At 39.8% G+C, this 18675-nt stretch overlaps 1 protein-coding gene across 1 annotated transcript in view; it reads right to left on the bottom strand.

The window, feature by feature from the left end:
• Window positions 1-9821: 9821 nt before the first annotated feature.
• The window catches only part of FAM186A (family with sequence similarity 186 member A), a gene marked incomplete at its 5' end in the record, with an annotated part of 29431 nt that continues 20577 nt past the window's right edge, over window positions 9822-18675 (bottom strand). The window contains 4 exons of the mRNA XM_015558550.1: window positions 9822-10047; window positions 10309-10311; window positions 10698-10849; window positions 13136-13328. Coding sequence (XP_015414036.1) covers window positions 9861-10047; window positions 10309-10311; window positions 10698-10849; window positions 13136-13328 — 535 coding nt within the window. The remainder of the gene's footprint in view (window positions 10048-10308; window positions 10312-10697; window positions 10850-13135; window positions 13329-18675) is intronic.

Genomic DNA, 18675 nt, shown 5'->3' with positions numbered 1-18675 from the left:
ATACCTAAAGTTATATATAGAATAAACTGTTACCTGTTAGACCAATTAAGAATAATAAAAATAAAACTTTTTATTGTACCTTATTTATTCCTTCTCCAATCCCCTTCCTATCTTTATATAGATCTGAATTTCTGATCTATATCATTGATCATTTTGACATTTCCTGCAAGACAGAACTATAGGTTACAAATCTTCTCAATTTCTATTTTTCCGAGAAAATCTTTATTTCTCCTTCACTTTTTAAAGATAATTTTACAGGGTACAGCAAGCATGTCAAATTTGCGGCCCACGGGCCACATGCCTCATGTATTTGGCCCATGTTAGCCTTTGAGTTTGGCATGCATGGTACAGAATTCTAAGTTGGTAGTTTTTCTCTCAACAGTTAAAATATTATACTCCACTCTCTTGCTTGCATGATTTCCAAGGAGAAGTTGGATGCAATTCTTTATTTTCTCTTTATTTTTCCCCATCAACGTTTATCCACCCTATACCCTCTTCCATCTCCATCTACCCCCTCCCACCCTGAAATCACCACACTGTTGTCCATGAGTTCTTTCAGTTGTTTTCTTTTTCTCTCAATCCCTCCACCCCCACTCCCACCCTCACACCTGATATAATTCTTATTTTTACTCCTCTATAGGTAAGATGCTTTTTCACTCTAGATAATGGTTTCTATGGAGCAAGAACAAGAAAAATGCCATTGGTTAAGGGTACAGAGGGAAATTCACTCTTATGTGTGTTTGTATTATATGTTTTTAATTTTTGCTTTTTGGGTTTTCTTTTTTCTTTTAAACTTCATTGTTGAGAGTATTACAAATGTCCCCTTTTGTCCCCCTATCCCCTCCACCTGGTTCCCACCCTCCCCAGGCCTTCACCATCCTATTTTCTGTGTGCATAGGTAATGCATATATGTATATAAGATCTTTGGTTAAATCTCTTCCTGCCCCCCACCCACTTTCCCTCTGAGATTCATCAGTCTGTTCCATTTTTCCATGCCACTGATTCTATTTTACTCATCAGTTTATTTTGTTCATTAGATTTCTTGTTTATTTATTTTGTTTTTAGATTCAATTGTTGATAGGTATGTATTTACTAGAGGCCCAGTGCACGACATTTGTGCACTGGGGATGGGGAGTGTGTGTGTGGGGGGAGTCCCTCAGCCCAGCCTGCACCCTCTTGCAGTCCAGGACCTCTTGGGGGATGTCTGCTGAGGGGTCCTTAGTGCTGCCCTGAAGGCGGGAGAGGCTCGCACCATCACTGCTGCGCTTGCCAGCCATGAGGCCGGCTTCTGTCTGAGTGGCACTCCGCCTATAGGAGCACACTGACCACCAGGGGGTAGCTCCTGTGTTGAGTGTCTGCCCTCTGGTGGTCAGTGCGTGTCATAGTGACCAGTCATTCCACCATTAAGTCGATTTGCATATTAGGGTTTTATTATATAGGATTGCTGTTTTATTGTTCATATTTTTTCTTCTACTTCTTCTCCTTCTCCTCCTCCTCTTCCTCTTCCTCTTAAAAAATATCCTTCAACATTTCATGTAATACTGTTTTGGTGATGAACTCTTTTACCTTTTTCTTGTCTGTGAAGCTCTTTATTTGACTTTCAATACTAAATGATAGTTTTGCTGGCTAGAGTAATCTTGGTTGTAGGTCCTTGCTATTCATCACTTTGAATATTTCTTGCCACTCCCTCTAGCCTGCAAAGTTTCTGTTAAGAAATAAGCTGACAGTCATACGGGCACTCCTTTGTAGGTAACTAACTGCTTTTCTCTTGCTGCTTTTAAAACTCTCTCTTTGTATTTAACCCTTGGCATTTTAATTATGATGTGTATTGGTATGGGCCTCTTTGAGTTCGCCTTGTTTGGGTCTCTCTGTGCTGCCTGGACTTGTAAATCTATTTCTTTCACCAAGTAAGAGAAGTTTTCTATCATAATTTATTCAAATAGGTTTTCAATATCTTGCTCTCTCTCGTCTCCTTCTGGCACCCCCATAATGTGAATGATGGTATGCTTGGAGTTGTCCCAGAGTCTCCTTATACTATTTTCATATTTTTGGATTCTTTTTCTCTTTTTGCTCTTCTGATTGGGTGGTTTTTGCTTGCTCATATTCCAAATCATTGATTTGATTCTGAGAATCCTCAATTCTACTGTTGAATTCCTGTAAATTATTCTGTATTTTAGTTAGTGTATGCTTAATTTCTGATTGGTCCTTTTTTAGGCTGTTGACATTCTCACTAAGAGTATGACATGTTTCGTTTTTGTCTCCACATTTTGGCTGCTTCCCTGTGTTTGTTTCTATGTATTAGGTAGAGCTGCTATGTCTCCTGGCATTGGTAGAGTGACCTTATGTAGTAAGTGTCCTATAGGGCCCATTGGCTCAGCCTTCCCAGTCAACTGAGCTAGGCCCTCTACGTGCACTCCTCTATGGGCCATTGCTTCCTCATATTCCAGATCCTTGATTTGATTCTATGAATCCTCTACTCTACTGTTGAATTCCTGTAAATTATTATTTATTTTAGTTAGTGTATGCTTAATTTCTGAGGGGTCCTTTTTCAAGTCTTTGAAGCTAAGTCCCTTGAAGCTCTCATTAAGATCCTTGAGTAGCCTTATAACCATGTATTTGAACCCTGTATCCAAAAGTTTGCTTGCTTCCATTTCTTATTTGTGATATATTTCTTTGTCTCCACATTTTGGCTGCTTCCCTGTGTTTGTTTCTATGTATTAGGTAGAGCTGCTATGTCTCCTGGCATTGGTAGAGTGACCTTATGTAGTAAGTGTCCTATAGGGCCCATTGGCTCAGCCTTCCCAGTCAACTGAGCTAGGCCCTCTACGTGCACTCCTCTATGGGCCATGTGCACAGTCTTGTTGTAGTTGAGCTTTGATTGCTGTTGCTATCACTGGGAATAATTGACCCACAGGCCAATTGGCTATGAGGGTCATCTGCAGCTATAGTGGAAGAGCTCCTGGTCTAGGAGACACCCCTATGAAGCAGGACTAGCTTCAGTGGGGCTTTGGTGCTCACTGGGTCTGCCCCTTCAGTGTGATGCTTGTGCATGTGTAGAGTTGTAATCTGTTATGGTGTGAAGCTGTCCACTGGGTCCACACTTGGCTCTGGGGCCTCCTGGGAAATGCAAAGTCATCCACTGCCTGGGGCCACCCGGCAGAACTACAGAGAGATCTGCAGATGGCTGCTACTTGTATTGGGCTTGAAAGTCCCCAGGTGAAAAAAAGGAACGTACCCAGGAGAGGCATAGCTGTGAAGCAAGGCAGGCTGGTGTTAGTGCTAGGTTTGGGGCCTCTTATTGATAGGTTTTGGGCATGCTGACTATAGCTGCTGCTTGTTTGAAAGATTTTAGCAAAGTGTGAAGTCTGAAACAGAGCAGGCCATTCAAATGGAAAAGCCACTGCAAACAGCTTGTAAATTGGATGGGTTGGGGTCTCAGGGAACCACCAGGTGGAGAAAACAGTGTGGGCCACACTGATGGAAACTGACATATAGCTGCCAGTCAGCTCTGCAATGGGGAAGGTATCAGCACAGGAATAATGACCACTGTGAGCACCCTTGTCTGGGAGAAAGCTGCCCATGAGTGTCTGCCCCAATGCCAAACAATCCAGTTCCTTGCTGTATGTTCCTAGATTCCCTAAAGCCACTGGAGCTCAACGTGTAAGTTGGTGCACCAGCCCTTTAAGAGGAACCGCCTGGGTCTCCAGCAGCTTCTGTGCCACTCAACCACAATCCCCACTGTTTTTTACTGCCCAAAGTTTTGGGGACTCTTCTTCCCAGCTCTAGAACCCTGGGCTGAGAGTCCGGTGTGGGGCTGGGACCTCTTGTTTCTCACTGGAGTCCTCTGCAGTGGAGATATCCCTCCCTATTGAAAAAAACACACCACACATGGGTGTCAGCACCTCCACATCTCCTACCAGTTTCAATGTACTTTCTTCTCTAATTGTAGGATTTCCATTCAGCCAGTTTTCAGGTGGTTCTGAATGATAGTTGTACTGTATTTTAGTTGTAATTTTGATGTGGTTGTGGGAGACGGCGAGTGCCGGCATTTACTTACACCATCATGTTGATTCTCTTTTCTTTATTTTAAAAAAGTGTGTTTAATTTCTTATGCTTGGTATTCCATATGCACGCTTCATTTTGTTGTTAATCCTCACTCGAGGATATTTTTTTCAAAAATATATTATATGCTGAAAATGTTAGCAGTGGTATTATGCCTGAATAGTAGGGGTCAGAAATGATTTCTTAATACCTTTTGTCATACTAAAAAAGGCAAATTCCTTTTTAAAAAAATAAATTTAAGTTATTTAGGAAAGGGATTTTTTTAATATGTATTTTTATTGATTTCAGAGAGGAAGGGGGAGGGAGGAGAGAGAGAGAGAAACATCAATGATGAGAGAGAATCATCGATCAACTGCCTCCTGCATGCTCCCTACTGGGAATTGAGCCCACAACCCAGGCATATGCCCTTGACTCTTCAGTCTGCAGGCCAATGCTCTATCCACTGAGCCAAACCAGCTAGGGCTAGGAAAGAGATTTTAAGTAGAATGGCAGATGGTTAGCCTGGAAATAAGAAATGTCACTCCAGCTGACACCAAGCCATGGACATCTCTTGGGACAACTGGCACAAACAACAGCAAGACCTGGGGCAAGAGAAAGCCCTACCACAGGAAGTGAAACTATGACCTGGTGTCAGCACTAAAATTGGCCTGCACAGCACACACTCAGTCCACACGCGGGGAGGCAACAAGAAGTACTGAGTCTTGAGGCTGGATGTGGACAACTTCTGCGGCTCAGAGTGTTGTTCACGCAAAACAAGGATTATGGATGCTGTCTACCATGCATCCAGCTACGAACTGGTCCACACCAACATCCTAGTAAACAACTGCATCGTGCTCACTGACAGCACCCCATACCCATTATGCACTGCCCCTGGGCTGCAAGAAGGGGGCCGAGCTGACTCCTGAGGAGGAAGAGATTTTGGACAAAAATGATCAAAGGAAATTCATTAGAAATATGATGAAAGGAAAAATAATGGCAAAGTTAGCAGGCTCATGGAGCAGTGGTTCTTAACCTTCTGGCCCTTTAAATACAGTTCCTCATGTTGTGACCCAACCATAAAATTATTTTCGTTGCTACTTCATAACTGTAATATTGCTACTGTTATGAATCGTAATGTAAATATCTGATATGCAGGATGGTCTTAGGCGACCCCTGTGAAAGGGTCATTCGACTGCCAAAGGTGTCGCGACCCACAGGTTGAGAACCGCTGTCACAGAGGAACAGTTCCACCAGGCAAGCTTCTTGTATGCATCCCTTTAAGACCAGGCCAGTGTGTCAGAGCAAATGTCTATGCACTAGAAGGTAAGGAGCTGGAGTTCTATCTGAGGAAAATCAAGGCTCAGAAAGGCAAATAACTCCTCCTCCCTCCTATCTTAGCTCATGTAATAAAGGTGTTTATTGTTCAAAATAAAAGAGCCCTGGCCGGTTTGGCTCAGTGGATAGAACGTCGGCCTGCGGACTGAAAGGTCCCAGGTTCCATTCCAGTCAAGGGCATGTACCTTGGTTGCGGGCACATCCCCAGTGGGAGTGTGCAGGAGGCAGCTGATCAATGTTTCTCTCTCATCAATGTTTCTAACTCTCTATCCCTCTACCTTCCTCTCTGTGAAAAATCAATAAAATATATTTTTTTAAAAAGAAAAGAAAAGTAGGAGAAGCAGCATCCTGTGTAGCCAGCATAACTGTCCAGGTTGTTGGTACATTCTGACAGTGGAGACAAATCCAAATCACAATCTTATGTCATAGTCATTGCTGGCACATAAGTAGCTTCCTCTGCCTTGATTCTGTATTTATCGGGCAACTTTCCAACTTATGGCTTGTGTCCTAAGTCTTTTTTCCCCTCCTTAGGGAAAATGCTTTAACAAGTCAAGGCAAGCATCTGAACCATTCACTTATTTTCAAGCATGCAACACCCCGCCCCCCACCTGTAGGACCATCCCTTAGGGCAGTGGTTCTCAACCTGTGGGTGGCGACTCCTTTGGGGGTCGAACAACCCTTTCACAAGGGTCGCCTAAGACCATTGGAAAACACATATATAATTACATATTGTTTTTGTGATTAGTCACTATGCTTTAATTATGTTCAATTTGTAACAATGAAATTGGGGGTCACCACAACATGAGGAACTGTATTAAAAGATCGCAGCATTAGGAAGGTTGAGAACCACTGCCTTAGGGAAATAAAGGATTATGACACATCACACTATGTGTCAGCTTTCTCTGCCTATAATTAAACAAGATCTGAATAGTGAAAGACAGTGTGTGTATGTATATGCTTATGTGTGACACAGAGTAACAGTGTCACAGAGACATAGGGTAAATTTCAGAGAAATGGCAGATTCCATCATTCTGACCCTAACATTTGTCTACTGTTTGGTAAGATTTTTCACACAAGATAGTCTTTACCTCAGTGGAAGAAAATATTTAAGCAATTTAGCTTAAGATAAGTTTCATGTCTACAGTATGGTGAATATAACTTGTTTGGAAGTCTGGTTCTGCCTCAGCTTCCTATTCTCTAAAATGCTTGCTCTGTTTACCTCATCAGAATGGTTGTGAAGTTAAATTTGATATTAGAATCAGGGTGAAAAGCACCACACAGTTGTGAAGTGTTACTGTTATTACTATTATTTAACAGGGAGTAGTACTTCCCTCAATAAGAATTCCAGCACATATTCTACAACTTCCAAAGCTTCCTTTTCTCTAAGAGAGTCCTGTTGAGAACTGTTTTTTGATAGTTATCTTTTGTAACTCCTCAGTATTTCCTCACCCCCCCGCTTTGATTATTACCTCTTTGGGGACAAAAACATAGACTTATTCATTCATCATTAAACTTTTTTGACTATTTCTAATGGGCCAGGCAAAGTGTCAGACCTCTGAGGATACGACGAGACAGATGCATAAACAGATAATTAGAATATGTGGGTAAATATAATGATAGAGTAATACGCTTAGGATATTACGGGAGTGTGGAGAGCTGACACCCCAGGGCAACAGGCAGAGTTAGGAAAGGCTTTCCTGAGGGGAAAACTATAAACTGAATAAGTCAGTAGTACTTATGGCTGCAAGGAACGGACTTCCTGACTAAGGATGGTTGAAGCTCTAAGACCATTTATTACTCACTTAAAAAGCCCAGAAACAAATAGGTGTATCTAACAACTGGATGTCATCAAAGACAGGTTTCTACTTATCTCTCTTCTCTGTGATTCTTGGTGTATTATCTTTCTGTCCTGTGGATATCAACTCTTTGTTGCCAAAGATGGCAGTAACTCCAAGCACCATATAACACATCAAGGCAGGAAGAGAATTTTAGTTTTAGTCCCCGCTGTTGGAAACAGGAAGGAAGGGAACTGGGGAGTAGGAAGGTTTTCATTTCATATAGTTTTTATTTTGTAGGAGATAAAGCAGAAGCAGCCATACACTATTGGCCCTGGCTCTTTGTACATATTGTTCCTTCTGCCTGGCAACCATGGTCTCTGGAAACCTTCCCACTTACTGTATCTCAGTACCTAGTTATAGTACCTGGCACATAGTAAGTAGTCAGCAATGCTCTTGAAAACAGGCAGAACAAAAGTAGGGACAGTTGAACACAACAAGCAAGTGAACTCCCAAAAATGTAGTCTCAAATCAGGGGAGTAACAAGGCCATTATAATACAGAATGGTAAGCCCTGGCTAGTGCAGTCAGTGGTTAGAGCATTGGACTGGGCACTGAAGCATTTCGGGTTGGATTCCCATTCAAGGGCACATACCTGGGTTGTGGACCAGTCAATGCGTCTCTCTCACATTGACATTTCTCTCTCTTCTCCTCCCACCCTCCTCCCTTTCATTCTCTCTGAAAAGCAATGGATAAAATATCCTCAGGTGAGGATTAACAACAAGAACAAAAAGAATGGTAAGCCCTGGCCAGTGTGGCTCAGTTGGTTGGGCAGGCATCATTCCGTGCACCTAAAGGTTGTTGGTTTGATTCTCCATCAGGGTATGTTCCCAGGTTGCGAGCTGGATCCCCAGTTGGGGGCGTGCAGGAGGCAGCTGGTCAATATTCCACTCTCATGTCGATGTTTCTCTCCCTCTCCCTTCCTCTCTCTCTAAATTCAATAAATTATCTTTTTAAAAATATATTTTTTACTGATTTCAGAGAGGAAGGGAAAGGGAGAGAGAGAGATAGAAACATCAATGATGAGAGAATCATTGATTGGCTGCCTCCTGCAGCCTCACACTGGGGATCAAGCCTACAACCCGGGGATGTGCCCTGAATCGAACCATGACCTTCTGGTTCATAGGTTGACACTCAACCACTGAGCCACGCTGGCTGGGCTCAATAAAATATTTTTTAAAAAACAACAACACAAAATGGTAAGTGCTAGGATGTTGTTAATTATAAGATACATTGAGAGCACATAGGAGTCAGAGAAGATAGCTTAGAAAGTGTGATTGTTTAAACTGAGTCCTAGAGGACTGTAGAAATAACTAAACCCAGAAGGAAAGAAAATCTTTGGTCTGTACTTTAATTGACACAACATAAAGTAAATATAATCCTCTTTGGGGAAGGAAGGACCTTGAAGAGATTCTAGTGAGAAAAAAAGGAAGTATTAATAGTAACTGATTATATAGCATCCATTATTATTAAGATTTCTAAAAATTTATATTTTCTGTACTTATTTTATTTTAGTGAAAAATAGCAAAAATACAAGACTTTGCTCTAACCGGTTTGGCTCAGTGGATAGAGCGTCAGCCTGAGGATCAAAGGTCCCAGGTTTGATTCCAGTCAAGGGCATGTACCTTGGTTGCAGGCACATCCCCAGTGGGGAGTATGCAGGAGGCAGCTGATCGATGTTGCTCTCTCATCAATGTTTCCAACTCTCTATCCCTCTCCCTTCCTCTCTTTAAAAATCAATAAAATATATTTTTAAAAATCCAAGACTTTAATTTTCTTATAATGTCTTAATTTTTTTTCACTCTTTTCAGCATCTCTTACTCTGAAAGTTTTCAGGCATCTAACTCTACATTAAAACTAATACATACATATTTTGCAATAGCATGTAAAAATGGAGGTTTTGGCATAATAGAAGAGTTGTCTGTATATTAAATACAGGATGCCTAGTTAAACTTGAATTTCAGATAAAAAATGAATAATGTTTAATATAAGAATACAATTGCATGGACTATACTTATAGTACTAAATCATTAGTTGCTTATCTGAAATTCAAATTTAATTGGCTGTCCTGTATTTTTATTTGCTAAATCTGGCAACCCTAATAATAGATACCAAATTCCAAAGAGAAGTGCTAAACTAGGATTTACAAAGTAATTGACTCTTAATCTCTAACTCACTCTGAAAGGATGAAATCACCAAGTGAGAACCTGGTTTAACAGAATTTGGAAAGATGGATCCATGTCACCCATCTTCCCTATCCTTCAGTATATCCTGGGATATAAGCACTTAATTTATCTCAAGTTGGGCCTAGATATGGCAGCTGCATTTAAGGTATGTCACTGAACCATGAGGTAGACAAAAGCATACTACTATGGGTTTTCTGGTACTTTCAATAATAAAATCCCAATAATAACGGATGGAATTCAAAGTGGACTAATCCAGTGTTAGATTAGGTTTCATGGTATTATAACTGGTTGCTTTGTTCATATTATTCCATAGTGACATCTGCAGGCCTCCGGAGAGAAACACTAAAACAACTAATACTTTTGGTAACTCCTTGGTGCTGTAAGAGAAAGTTAAGTTGGGTGGGGAGGAGGTGGGGAGCCATTTGACCAAAAGCCCAATTATCAAAGTGCTTCCAGTCCTTAACTTACTGTGATTGAATGGATGCAAGAGATTTTCTGAAGGAAGATTGAACATCTAACTGGAGCAGCATGGGAATAAGTGGGTACCCACCCAGCTGGGCCCACAGTGAATGTAGTGATGTCTTCTCAGCTATTGGGTAGCTTGAAGTGGACTGATCAGCATTCCAGATGGCTGCCATCTGATCTTCTTGTCTAGAGAGTCAGAGAGCACTAATTGAAATCACCAAACTCTGCTGCACTCCATAGGCAATCAAAAGATATGATTCTTATTCTCCCCTTTTTTCTTCACCACCACCACCCTGTCCTATAATGCCCTCCCTCACACTGAGGAACATTAGCCATGCCCACTTTGACTGATAAATGAATTAAAACAGCAGAATTTGCTGAAATCGCCCCACCTCCCCCTAAAAACGCTGCATTTCCATGATTTTACCTAGTAATCCATTTTAAAACTGCCTTCTTAGCTGCCTGGATTACTGTATATGGACCATATACAGAAAACTTTTTTCTTTTTTCTCAGCAACAATCTTTTTCCTCTTCCTTCCCAAAGCTCCTACTTTCTTTTTTAAAGTAATACTTCTAAATTTCTTCATTGTGTATTAATTTGCTGCTTAGGAAGAAAGAATCAGCTTCTTTTTAAAAAGGGAACTCAAAATTGGATGTTAGATATTTAAGTAGGAATATATATAAATAAGCCTCTTGTTAAATTAGCTAAGAAAATTAATAATCCTTAGACTCTCCACTATACCATATTATAATTGTCAGGGAGGGGAAGATCTTGGACAGAAAAAAAAAGCATACCATCCAAAGAAAGTTTAATGGCAGTCTTTCCTACCACATACCTAAATTTCTTGAATATGTCAAGTTTTCTGTCCTCTTTCATTAGTAGCTCTAGGAACGGCTGTTGAATAACTTTGGTAGGGGCAGGTTTCTGCTTTTTGTCGATGAGCAAAGGTACAGGTTGACTAAGATTCAATTGATACATATCATGGAGCTAAAAATAAATAAATAAAAGAGGAAACAATGAAAAGAAAGGGCCAGAATCTTCAGGAAGGTCTTCTGAGCTGGCCCTCGCTTAACTACAAGCATGACTCTTCATTTATCATGGATTTGCAAACCCTATTTCTCCAGTCTCCTCCCCTTCTCCAACTACTACTCAACCTCCACCCCACCTCCAACACAATTTCAGTGGTGGCCGCTATGATGTATATAAACCTAGCTCCTGCATAAGCTCTGATCCTGGCCCTTTCATCTCCTAGCTGTGTGACTTTGAGCTAGTTGCTAACTTTATCGACACCTCTTTCTCCTTATTCTATGAGGGTAATAGCAGGGTTGTTGTAAAAATTGCATAACATAATATATATGGGAGCACTTCATAAATTGTAAGAACTATGCAAATGCAATGAAAGCAAACATTTACTGAATCCTTGCTGAATGTTAGATGCTTTCTAAATAATAATTCATTTGATATTTACAACAACCTTATGAGAAAGGTGCTGTTATTGTCCTTGTCTTATACATGGGGATTTGGAATTCAGGAAATTTAAGTGGCTTGTCCATGGTCTCCTAGTTGGTATGTAGTGGAGCTGATTTGAACCCATGTAGTCTGGTAGCAGAACTAACTTCTTGACCACCACCCTGACTCAGTGAAAGGTATTTATTTCATTTCTATCCTCTTCTCTCTTTTGCTTTTTTCTCCCCCTTCTTTATGCCTTGTTACCCACCTTATCATCTAGATTAAGGCTGCCTTGCCCTACCTGGTTTGGCTCAGTGGATAGAGCATCAGTTTGAGGACTCAAGGGTCCCAGGTTTGATTCCGGTCAAGGGCATGTACCTTGGTTGCGGGCACATCCCCAGTAGGAGGTGTGCAGGAGGCAGCTGATCGATGTTTCTCTCTCATCGATGTTTCTAATTCTCTATCCCTCTCCCTTCCTCTCTGTAAAAAATCAATAAAATAGATTAAGGCTGCCTGGACCCCAGACCCTATTCATCCTCTGACATGCCCTAGATATTGTGATTCCTGTTAGACAGTTCATGACACTGCCAACTGATCTTGCTTTCCACTTACATTGGCCATATTTTCCAAGCAATAAACTGTCAAAAATATCCTTTTTTTTTTTTTACAAAGATCTTTAATACTTAAAATGTAGCCCTTCTGGAAAATTCAGAATATGTCTGATTTGAATCAGGCTATGATGAGAAGTTTCTGTACCTTCTAACATAGCAAGTAAACTGATCTTATTAAGTAACTAAATTAATTAATTTAGTAAAAGAAAAGGATATATAGATACAAAATGTTTCTAGAATTCCCAGGATGTTCCAGAATTTCGTGCTAGAACATGTAATGGGAGCGTGTAATCCAGAGCAAAGTGCTCTAATCTCACCTTTATAACTTTTTGGAAGGTCATCTCAGAGGGGGCTCTGGGACATAATGAGTGGATTGTTAGAGTTAAACAGGGTTTTCTCTGCATGGTGCTATGTAAGCAAGTTAAATAAATCCTTATCTCCTTTCTTGTAAACTCACCAAATTAAAGCTTGCTTTCTGATAGTTGTGAGGCAAGGAGTAACTGTCATGAATCAGTTGGAGAGTAGTGACTTCAAGAGAGGCTGGTAGATGTGGGTTGACTAGGAATGAGTTGAACACTTCTAGAAGTCTCTCCTAATCTAGTCTTTTCTCATCTAGGAAGTCCAGCCAGTATTCCTGTTGTCAATTTAGGAGTTTCACTGAAGTCACAGTGTAATTGATTGAATGGTGAAGCCCCAGAAGATACGTTCACCCAGAACCTGTGAATGCGACCTTATTTAGAAAAAAGGTCTTTACAGGTGTGATTAAGTTAAGGATCTCAAGATGAGATCATCCTGGATTAACCAGGTGGGTCCTAAATCCATGACACATGACTTTGTAAGATTCAGAAGTGAAGACAGACAAGCTGGGAAAAGGGCTAAGGGAAAAATGAATGCAGAGGATAGGGGTTATGCAGCTACAAGTCAATGAATGCCAAAGATTGTCTATAGCTACCAGACTCTTGGAGAGAGACATGAAATACATTTCTCAAAGCCTCCAGAAAGAACCATCTCGATTCTTTCTCCATCTTGATTTCATAAACTGGCCTTCAGAACTCTAAGAGAATACATTTCTGTTGTTTTAAGCCACGAAGTTTGTTAAAGTAGCCCTAGGAAACCAATATACAAGGTATCTCCAGATAAATGTTATTGTCAAAGCTTACCACTCTCACTTTTCTTGTAACATACTGGGGTGAGGGAATAGAAAACAGATTACCTGGCTAAATAAGAACATCATTTTCCTCAGGCACTGGTTCCGTTTCTGCTCTAGAGACTTTTGCTTCTCGGTCCAGACCCCCATCATCTTTTTCTGGTAGCCATCAATTCTGTTCAGCATTATGTAAAGATTCTGGGTCTCATAACCTTTCCCACTGTTTTGGATGGCTAGTAATCTTTTGATTATGTTGTTTCTGGAAAAAAAATTAACAAGAATTAGATTGATATAATTACTGACCTTAACTCAACAAACCTGGCCTTAGTTACTTCAATTCTCATCTCATCCTTAATAAGTAGAGAGGGATGGGATAGGGATGGGAGGCTTACTTAATCAAATCTTAATCTAGTTCCATATATGACTAAACTTTCAAAAATCTATGACTGTCAAATTTTTATTAACCCTTCACAGTTTAGTGTTATAATAGTATTTTTATTATTATTTAAATACATTAAAATTCTAGTATTGATATGTACAAGACATAATCCTATATAATAAAAGGGTAATATGCAAACTGATGCTAACAGCAGAATGACTGGGAATGACTGGTCACTATGACACATACTGACCACCGGGGGGCAGATGCTTAATGCAGCAACTGCCCCCTGGTGGTCAGTGTGCTCCCACAGGGGGAGCTCTGCTCAGCCACAAGCCAGGCTGATGGCTGCCAGTACAGCAGTGGTTGTAAAAGAATCCTACATAATAAAAGCCTAATATGCTAAGTATCAGTCATCTGGTCATCTGTTCAACCAATCAAAGTGTAATATGCTAATGATATGCTAAGGCTGCTCAACCACTTGCTATGATGTGCACTGACCACCAGGGGGCAGATGCTCCTACCAGTAGGTTAGCTTGCTGCTGGGATCCGGCCATTCAGGACTGCGGGAGCCGGGCCAGACACACCTGGAGCCCTCCCGCAGTCCCTCGCCAGCTGGCCAACCTCCCACATCCCCCCACCTCTGGCCCCGATCGTGCACTGGTAGGGGTCCCTCAGCCTGGCCTGTGCCCTCTCCCATCTGGGACCCCTCAGGGGATGTTGGAGAGCTGATTTTGGCCTGATCCCACAGGCCAGGCTGAGAGACCCCCCAGTGGTGCACAAATTCGTGCACCAGGCCTCTAGTACAATCATAAAAAAGATAGTGTCTTTGCCTTGAAAGCATTTCAAAGCCAGAATAGGAGACTAATAAATTAACTGTGTCAAAGAGAGAATGAACAAATGCTAAATAAAAATGTAAACATGCTATTTGAACAAAAACAAATGCATAATTAGTTATAGTAAGAGAAATAAAGAAGGCTTTATAAGAAGATGTTGAATAGGATCTTGAGGAATAGTCATAAAAATGTATTCTCATCCTAACTGGTTTGGCTCAGTGGATAGAGCATCGCCCTGCAGACTGAAGGGTCCCAGGTTCGATTCCAGTCAAGGGCATGTTCTGTGGTTGCGGGCACATCCCAAGAAGGGAGTGTGCAGGAGGCAGCTGATCGATGTTTCTCTCTCATCGATGTTTCTAACTCTCTATCCCTCTCCCTTCCTCTCTGTAAAAAATCAATAAAAATATATATTAAAAAAAATGTATTCTCATAGCATACCACCATGTTTGGGTCTCCTAAACAGATAGTGTTTCACCATCCCCATACTACAGGAGAGGAAAAGGAATCTGCGCAAAAAAAAATTAAAGATTTTTGAAGTGATTTTTACAGAGAGAAGGGTGAGGGGGAAGAGAGAGGCAATTAGCTGCCTCCTGCACGCCCCCAACTGGGGATCAAGTCTGCAGCTGGGTTATATGCCCTCACCAGGAATCAAACCAGCAACCTCTTGATGCATGGGTTGATGCTCAACCACTGACCCATACCGACCAGGCTAAATGATTTACTAAAGTCACATAAATAAATAGCATATTTGGGAAGCAAACCTAGATCTTCTCTCTTTTCAGAATACCAATATTTCTCAAAGTGTGGACTGAATCATTTGTCGGGGAAGGAGGAAATGCTTGTTAAAAATACAGATTCCAAGGTTCCTCAGACCTTTTTAATCAAAATCTTGGTGTGTAGGCTTCGAGATCTGTATTTTAAACAGAATCTCAGGTAAATCTTAAGTTTGGGAAGAAGGGGATGAGGAATTCCAGGTTGAAGTAATACTTAATACAAATGTAAGAGAATGGAAGTTATATTTTGGGAATGGTAAATAGTCTGAGACTTTTAGACCATGGATATATGAAAGGATATGGTGGGAAGAAGACTGGAATGGCTGGATTATGAAAGGACTTAAAAGGCATGTTAAAGAGTTTGGATTTGGGGGGCAGGAGTTGCCAAGGGGAATAATTGAAGATATGTTTCTGAACATATGCGTTTTACATACATATTATAAACACACACAGAGAGAGGAAACAACTCTTAGGTCCCTTTTGTGGGTTATAATTAATAACTTAGAACCTACTAAATATATGGATCATTTAATACTTAAACAGGTCAATTTTCTGCGTTAACTTAGTATATTTAATTAAATTAATTTTCCAATAGCCTTGGATTTTTTTCCATGTCCTATAGGTGATTTTCGTTTTTTTCACTCTTAAACCATCTTTATTACATGTGTTTTTGATAACTTCTCCATATCAATTATAGAATGCCTATCACACCCAGTCCCATAAATAACACTGTTCTCAATGAAGCAAGTGGGTAACATTCTTATCACCATCTTTTATACTATTCAAAAGTAGTTAATATTATTATACTTCATATCTTCTCGCCCATATAATGTCAAGAGTCTTCTTGACCTAGCTATCTTTGTTATGGAATCTTTAATCTATTAATATTTTATTCCTTATTATACCTGTTGGTGATCTGATTAAAATAACATTAAATATTAAATAAGAACTTTCTGGGAAAAATGAATTCACTTTTGATGGGATTAAAGTTATACTTGTATAAGTTAAATATTGTTACAAAATGTTGATCTATGTATTTCAGTTTTTAAATGATTTTACTGAAGCAGGTCAGATCATGTCACTTAGACTTCAAAATCTCCAGTCAGGGGGAATAGGAAAGGGGAAAATGGGAGATATCTGTAATACTATCAACAATAAAAAATATATGCAAAAAATTTTAAAATCTCCAATAAATCTAAACAAACTAATTGCCATATAAAAATTAAGAAAGTTGTCTAAGAACTTCCCTCCAAAAGTACCAAGCCTATATAATATCATAGATGAGATCTGCCAAACCTTAAAAGAACAACTAATTTTACTGTTAAACTCTCAAGCATAAAAAAAAGTTTTCACATTTTTTAATGATAGAAGCTTAAAATTATATTAAAAATTGACAAAAATAGCACAAAAAATTGACAAAGATAGCACCAATCAAACTTACTAATTAATGTAAAACAACACCTAAATGAAACATTAGCAAACAAACTTCATAACATTCAAAGAAGGATACACCAAGGACAAATAGGATTTATTCCAGGAATGCAGTGATGGTTTAATAAAATTAATTATATTAATAAATCTGAGTAGAAAGCAATATTTTCTTTAATGCACATGAAAATGACATGTCAAAATCACATTTAATAAAAAATGTGTTTTAACAAATTTAACAAAATTCAACATCCACTCTTGATTTAAAAAAAACATAATAGAACAGGAACAAATGGATACTTTAATATGATAAAAATGTACTTAAACCTAAAAGTCAGTATTTATTCACTGACAAATATAAGAAAGACTAGAGGCCCAGTACACGAAAATTGGTGCATTGGGGTGGGGGGGGGGTGTCCCTCAGCCTGGCCAGCACCTTCTCACAGTCCAGGACCCCTTAGGGGATGTCCCCAGGGGATCGAGCCTAAGCTGGCAGCCAGACATCCCTCTGGCAGCCCAGGAGCCCTCGGGGGATGTCCGACTGATGGGAACAGGCCTAAGCTGCAGTTGGACATCCTAGCACTGCCACAGAAGCAGGAGAGGTTCCCACCACTGCTGCTGCGCTCACAGCCCTCGGCCCAGCTTGTAGCTGAGCAGAACTCCTCCTGTGGAAACACACCGACCACCAGGGGGCAGCTCCTGCATTAAGCGTCTGCCCCCTAGTGGTCAGTGCATGTCACAGCAACTGGTCATTCCACTGTTAGGGTCAATTTGCATATTACCCTTTTATTATATAGAATGTTCATTATTGCCACTATCTTTTTAACCAATTTATAGTTATTTTTTAATAAATAGCTATGAAAGGGCTTATACTTTGGCCATCTGAGATATATAGAATGGAGAAAATAAGAACAAAGAAGAAATTGACTTAGGTTAAGAATATTTTACAACTTTTTCAGAAAAGAGAATATCAATGTAAGTGATCCTTTAAACACACTTGAATATGAATTTTTTTTTAGAAAAATAACATGGGGCCACAGGATGGCACTTATAGCTGTTACTCAGGGCAGTCAAATGAATAAAGATGACCTGGTAGCCATATCACCAATATTTTTTAACAGAGTCCTGGAGATACTAACCAATTCAGATAATCAAGAGACAGAAATTAGATGTTTAAAAATTGGCAAACCTAAATGTAAAATATTATTATTGGTAGGCTTTGATTATATACCTGGAGAACTCAAAAATATCCATTAAAAAACTTCCACATGCTTGAATAGCATAAATGGCTGCATACAAAATTGATATAGAGAAATCTAGCCTTCATTTATAAAAGTAATGAATTAGAAGATATCACAGAAAGAGAGAGTCCATTTACAATAGTAACCACAAAAATAAAAACTGCCCAGCTGGTATGGATGAGCATCGACCTATGAACCAGGAGGTCACGGTTCTATTCCTGATCAGGGCATATGTCCTGGTTGTGGGCTTGATCCCCAGTGGGAGGTGTGCAGAAGGCAGCCAATCAGTGATTCTCATCATTGATGTTTCTATCTCTCCCTCTCCCTTCCTCTCTGAAATCAATAAAAATATTTTCTAAAAAACACAACTACCAGGATATACACTTATGGAAGAATATGGAAGAGTTATACAAAAACCTTTTCCAGAAGGACACACACATACTCGAACAAAAAGGTATACCATATTCTTGGATAGGAAGACAGTGTTAGTAAAGATAAGCTAGATTTGCTTTTTTAACAACCTCAAATCTTAGTGGCTAAAAAGAAAATTTTACTTGTTGTTCATACTACAAATCCACTAGGGCTCAGCAGGGAGAGCTTCGTTGTATACTCCCAAGAACACAGGCTAAAAAAACAGCTATCATCTTAAACATCGTAGGTTATTGTGGCAGAGGAAAATGAGAAATCTGGAGGGTGTCAGACTGACAATGCTCAGCACAGAAGTGACACATACCAATTCTGCTCACATCTCATTCACAAGGACTGGCAAACACTGTAATGACTATGACAAAGATTCAACATCATGAGAATAAAACTGCAATAAATAACATGGAATAGAAGTGACTCATATATATGTAATCAGTAAAAAATAATAAAAAGTCCAGATATGTACCTAATTGATACAAGAATTTATCATTAAGATACGTTTAAATAAGAAGAGGGAACTGGG

This window comes from Myotis davidii, unplaced genomic scaffold, assembly GCF_000327345.1.
Source record: "Myotis davidii unplaced genomic scaffold, ASM32734v1 scaffold290, whole genome shotgun sequence".
Lineage (NCBI taxonomy): Eukaryota > Metazoa > Chordata > Mammalia > Chiroptera > Vespertilionidae > Myotis > Myotis davidii.
Note: the sequence above shows the minus strand (reverse complement) of the source record. Positions and strands in the feature narration are given on the sequence as shown.